The 6,526-nt window shown below is 36.8% G+C and overlaps 1 protein-coding gene across 1 annotated transcript; it reads left to right on the top strand.

Annotated features, from left to right (window-relative positions):
* The first annotated feature begins 5,386 nt into the window (after positions 1-5,386).
* LOC101313786 lies at positions 5,387-6,244 on the top strand. The gene has a single exon (XM_004296138.1). It carries the CDS (start codon positions 5,387-5,389, stop codon positions 6,242-6,244), a length of 858 nt encoding a protein of 285 aa, XP_004296186.1.
* The last annotated feature ends 282 nt before the right edge of the window (positions 6,245-6,526 follow it).

Genomic DNA, 6,526 nt, shown 5'->3' with positions numbered 1-6,526 from the left:
AATTTCAGCCAATTTGGTTATCATTAAGGCATTCAAACTCGATTAAACCAATGGATGAACATAATTCTGTCAAACTTGAACCGTTTATGTTTATAACAGAAAAACGTAATTTTTAGTGCCTTAATGATAATCAAATTAGCTGAAATTTTGCAGAGATGATCTAAATACTAGACGGTGGAGATGTGAAAATTCGATTGAAAAGTGAGTGTAAAGTGGAAATCCGCACCGTAAGAATAAATACGGACGTCCGTAGCTAAAAAGCTATGTATATATATATATACAGAGAGGATGAGAAGCGCACGTCCGTCCGTTTTCCACCCTCCGGCACCGGCAACGGTGAGCCTCCACCTCAGAAGACTCCAGCAGCGTCCCCGACCACTTTCCCTCCCTGGCGAGTCCGTTTTTTTCCAGTTTTCCGGCGAGATCGACTTTGTTTGAAGTTTTGGGTGATCTCGCCGGAAAACTGGAAAAGAACGGACTCGCCGGGGAGGGAAAGTGGTCGAGGACGCTGCTGGAGTCTTCTGGGGTGGAGGCGCGCCGTCGCCGGCGTCGGAGGGTGGAGAACAGACAGACGTCCGCACTTTAAGCCGAGTGCGGACGTCCGCTTCACATCCGGCCTGTGTGTGTATATATATATATTCGATTGAAAAGTGAGTGTAAAATGGAAATCCGCACCGTAAGAATAAATGTGGACGTCCGTAGTTGAGAAGCTATATATATACAGGGCCCTTCCAATGAGGGATCCCTTTTTTTTGTCACTTTTAGGGATAGACCCACACCATTAGATTGTTTTTTAATGGGCTTAGATGACTGAGATTAAAACAAAAAACTTAACACCTATGTCAAACCTACACCGTTCAAAATTATTAAAAATAAATCAAACATTTGGATAACTTAACGATCACCAAATTTTCTGAAAATTTGTTGAAATGATCTACTCATATAGCCCAACGAACTGAACGGTAGAGATTTGAATTTGTGATCAAAAAGTTCATTAAATGATCTATCCTTAGAAATGAACAAAAAAAGGGATCCCTCATTGGAAGGGCTATGTATATATATATATAGGAAATATTTAAAGAGGACCTCCTTACTTTAAAAATTTGAGAATTTCTACTATTTTACATTAGTAGATGACTTCTTTTAACGATCTCAACTGTTGATCCTCTAGATTCATATGCAAGAAATATGTCTACAAAATTTCAACTAATTCCATAATCATTTGGTCATTTAAGTTGACGTAAACAATTGTAGGCCGTTAGATAAAATTAAAACGAATATTGTGCTAATCAAAGAGTTAAACGTTTTTCATTTTGGTTAATTTTATGTAGGATTCATATGTACTAGAGAATGAGTGGCTTTAATTGTCAAAATACATGTTAGAACTAAAAACATCTTTACTTTAAAAGTTTAAAGAGGTCCTCTCTAGCTAATTGATCTAATTATGCAAATTGGACATAGCCAATATTGACTGCAAGGTTCAACCATATATCCAAATCAAAGAGTCGTTTCTTAACACTCAGGAAATATATTCGAATCAACTTATGATCAACTAGATCTTTGATTAGGTTCCTCATCTCATATCCTATAATAACATTGATACAAATTAAGGCTGTCAAACCACCATCGTTCAATGCTAAGATGGTTCACACTGGTAATTGAGAGTAATTTTCAAGCTTTAGTTGAATTTCAACTCGCCCAGAAGCTATTGAACAAACTCAACAAAGTATCGATCGCTTCATATATGCTTGAGATACTGTAGAACAATATGAAATCGAGAAAGTTTTAGATATATTACAGAACATGCACCTACGTACTGGTAGTGGTAACCCTAGAGAGAATTAGCTAGTGTTCGTCTACCTGAGCCTCCATTATATATAAAGCTCGATCGATCAGAGGTAGCTAGCTTAATTCATCTCTCTTGAAACTGAACCATGGCCGACGGCGAAGACACTAAAAAATTAGGTACGAGTTCGAGTTCGATCGTGATACATTATGCCGATCCGATCATTCTGATGAAGAGCGAACTAGATCCGGCAGACCTCGATCATTAGATTGACATTGTCAAGAATAGCTAGCCGCGACAGTCAATTGTACTCCCGGCCGGCCGGCCCTATGATCCTGCTGTCTGGTATTACCTCAGAGCTAGCTGCTTCCATTCCATGCATGCATATCGAGCGACTAGGTCTGCAAACCCTAGTAGAATAGCTGAGGAATTACATCAGTTAGTGTACGTACGTGTGCTACGAGAAACATGCAACAATAACAATAATTTCGGGTATATATAAAAGCCAGATATATATTCCGGCAATTTAATTGACAGGGTAGAGCAGAACCAAAGCTCAAACATAACCGAAGTAGATCAGAACAACAGAGATGGGCATGCCCTAAACCTGTAAAAAAGAACATTCTGGAACCATCATACGCAGATGAGGTTGCCTCGGGATCCTCCATAACCACCATATCCAGAGTTGGTGAGACCTCCGAGCTCGGTCCAAGACCACCCTCATGGGTAGGGGGATCCTCCACAGCCACCATGTCCAAAATTGGTGAGGTCTCCGAACCCACTCCAAGTCCATCCTCAAGTGCAAGGGTTCGTTTACCGAACCAGTTGTCTTCCTCCTCCGCTTAAGAGTTTTAGCAACTGCAACGATCACCTCCCTAGGACGATATATAGTAGTTAATAGAAGTTAATAGTAGTATCTTAATTTGTAGCTTCGGGAATCTGGAAAGTTTTGAGTCAAAAATAAATTATTACTTTATGGCTTAGACCATCTCTCACCATAGGCTAAAAAACCAAATTTAGTCTATAGTTATTCCCACCATAAGCCAAATTACAATTTTCAAGGCAAAAAATTTAGCTTGAGCTATTTTGTAAGCCAAATTTGGCTTATGGAGTTGGTAGGCTAAAACTAAATATTATTGTATTCAATTTTAAATATTGTTCTTCTAATTTACACTAGCATCTAAATTAAAAATTTGTTACTAACAAAATTTTATACCATCACGACGATCTCGACTAGATCTTTCATATGAGCCCCATATCGAATATATTTATATAAATTTTTTTCATGGTTAATTATTGAATTAAAAAAAATATATAACAAAAGAAAAAAAAAAGGCTTTACCTTAGAATTTGGTTTATGGTGGGAGTGTTTCGTAAGCCAAAATACTTTTAATTTGGCCAAAGATTTAGCTTATGGTGGGAGAATTGATAAGCTAAAAATAGATTCTATAGAATATTCTTATTTTGTAAGCTAAATTTGGCTTGAAATTTGGTTTATGATGGGAGATGCTCTTATACGTACGATCGATGGAATCAAAACTTACTAATGGCTTCAATTCTATTAATTAGGACGGGAAACGATTAAGTAATTTTTTTTTTTTGAAAAGGCACATCGATCTTAATCTGTGGCATATTGAGAATATGGAAGTTTGGAGTCAAAAATATATAATTCGTTACTTATTTCATAGCACATACGATGGAATCAAGACCAAGAAACGGAGGATCGTGGTGGATAGTTGTAGTTTCATAATCGTAGTTTTCGCCACAGTTGACACGTATATATATCTTAATACAATTTATACATAAGTTTCCCTTTTTCCAAATATACTAAGAAGATATGCTACAAGGAAACTTGGTGATCGATGGATGATGAACTTTTGAGTAGGAATCATGTAGGATATGTATTCCGTTGCAAACTAAACCTAGAAGACACTAATCAATATGAAGGACACTAATCAATTTGAATTTGATAATTAAGAAGGTCTTTCGACATATCAATGTAAAGACTGCCTTGGAGTACGATTAGACTTGCCAATTTTCCATAAGCGTGGAACTGCAACGGCTTAATTTGAGTATCTCTCCCTTGCAATACTAAAAATTAATGGCTTCTATTTACGAAAGGAAACGATTTCCTTTTCAGTTATTTTTGATCGAGTACTTATACTTGCTTAATCTTTGGCTTTGAGAATCTTAAAAGTTTCTATTCAGAAATAAATTGTTACTTATTTCATGGCACCATCGAATCAAAGATTAGAAATCAAGTCTCGAGTAATTAACCGTTTCGCGTATTCCTTGGTCTAATTAAATAAGAGAAAGCTTTCTGAAAAAATAAAAGTGTTGCTAAATGTACCCAGCAAATGACTAAGTATACCCAACAAACTCTTTACACCCAGCAAAATTATAAAATTTATATCTAAACCCAGCAATGTTCCAATAATAACCCTATATATCTTTGTTAGTTAAACCCAGCAAACACCCATCAAAACCATACTCTGGCTTGAAATTGATTGGTGCATTCCAATTGTTTTCTGATCATGACTCTTGGGTATATGCTTATTTAAACTCAATTGATTTTGTTCGCAAAAAAAAAAAAAAAAAAAAAAAACTAGAATTGATTTTGTGGGAAAGATGGTGCTCATGTTGATTGAGATTGGGGGATATATTATATATGCCAATTTACAAAGAAGGGAGGGATTCATGCAATTGGATTGCAAAGTTTCTAATTGGATTCATGCAATTGTCTTTAATGGCGGGCAATTGCTTTGCCTTCGGCTAAACACCTCATCATTTTATTCTACTGTAAGATTTCTCCCAGCTTGACTTCAAAATCCTTCTCTGGAAATAACTTTCTTGAAATCATTTTAGTCTAAAGAAACCGTTGGAGTCCAAATCCAACACACCCAAAACCCAAACCTGCTACCAAATGCTAACAATTAGATTTTTGTCCTTCATCTCTCTAATAGTTTCACCCATATCTACGTTGGGAATTTTCTTCCAAGTTCCTTTGCTTTCATTCGTGTTTCTTTACTGGGTACATGACAAGGGTAATTTGGGAAACTAAGTGGCCTATTTTGAAATGTTTTAAACAAATAAATTTGTTGGATCTACTTAGTCATTTGCTGGGTACATTTAGAAGCACCAAAAAATAAAAATAAATAATAGAAATGGTTAGTTAGTAATTGTATTAAGTTTGTCTCTTAATCAAACCCTAATTTCGTAGTATTAAAAAATTTGTTTGAGTTTGAATTTTTTTCGGTTAAGTATTTCATTTGTTGTTAATAATCCCTTTTTTGTAGGGTATTAGATAGACTTTAACTCATTCCTGCAATTATGTACCACGCACTAGAGTAGTGCATTGCGTGGGTTGTTTTTTGTTTTTTGTTACTTCTTGTAAGACTATATATATGTCTGCTTCGTTAATAATGAATACAGTGAGGTATTCTCCCAATTTACTTGAGTTGTTTTGATTATGTACCTAACAAATATGGTATCAGAGCCCCTCAAAGGGGCTTGAGTGTGTGTAGAGTGAAACACAGGGAGAAAGGAGAGTATGTAATCTGAGTGCTAGAGTGAAACACGGTGAGAAAAGGGTGAGTAAGAATGGCAGCAGAAGGGAGTTCTGCACCGGTGTCGATTCTGATATTCGACGGGTATTATGACCATTGGTCAATGTTAATGGAGAATTTCATAATATCGAGGAAGCTTTGGAATCTTATTGAAGATGGTATTCCAACTGCAATGCAAGTGACTCAACAAGCTACTACCTTCTCGACAGTTGTGGCAAAACAAAGGCAACAAACTGTCGAGACACAACGAAAGCAAGTAGAAGAACAACGCCAAAGGATCGAGCAAATGAAAGAAGATGACCTCAAACTCAAGAATTATCTTTTCCAAGCCATCCACAGAACCATCATGGAGACGATCCTCGATAAGTCAAGTTCCAAAAGCATTTGGGACTCCATGAAGAAAAAATATCATGGTACTAACAGGGTGAAAAGGGCTCATCGACAAGCTTTGAAAAGAGAGTTTGAGGTGCTTCAAATGGGAGAAGAAGAAAAAGTGGATGAGTACATTGCTCGAACACTTTCACTAATCAACAAGTTGAAGGTCCATGGAGGAGATACTATGTCACAAGTGGACATTGTTGAGAAAATCTTGAGGTCATTAACCTCTAGGTTTGATTATGTGGCATGTTCTATTGAAAAGTCAAATGATTTGGATCTGATGACATTGGATGAACTGCAAAGTAGCCTTTTGGTTTATAAACAAAGGTTGAATCGACACAAAGGAGGTTCAAGAGAAGAACAAGCTTTGAAGGTTTCTCATGGGGACAGGTTTGACGGAAGCAGCAGAGGTAGGGGTTATGCAGCTCAGGGTCGAGGAAGAGGTAGAGGAAGGCAGCATTTGAACAAAGCTACCGTGGAGTGCTTCAAGTGTCATAAATTAGGACACTTTTAATGGGAATGTCCTAGTTGGGACAAGAAAGCCAATTAAACTGAGATTGATGAAGGAGATGAGATGCTTCTCATGGCGTATGTTGAGATGGGGAAGGGAAATATCAAGATGAGGGTTGATGGCATAACTCAGGTGATTAGTGAAGTTTATTATGTTCTCGAGTTACGTAATAATTTATTGAGTATAGGTCAATTATAAGAGAAGAATTTGGCTATCCTTATACAAGATGGAGTGTGTAAAGTCTATCATTCAAGAAAGGGGTTGATCATGAAGACATCAATAACA

This window comes from Fragaria vesca, linkage group LG3 (assembly GCF_000184155.1).
Source record: "Fragaria vesca subsp. vesca linkage group LG3, FraVesHawaii_1.0, whole genome shotgun sequence".
NCBI lineage: Eukaryota > Viridiplantae > Streptophyta > Magnoliopsida > Rosales > Rosaceae > Fragaria > Fragaria vesca.
This window is presented reverse-complemented; position numbering and strand designations above follow the sequence as displayed.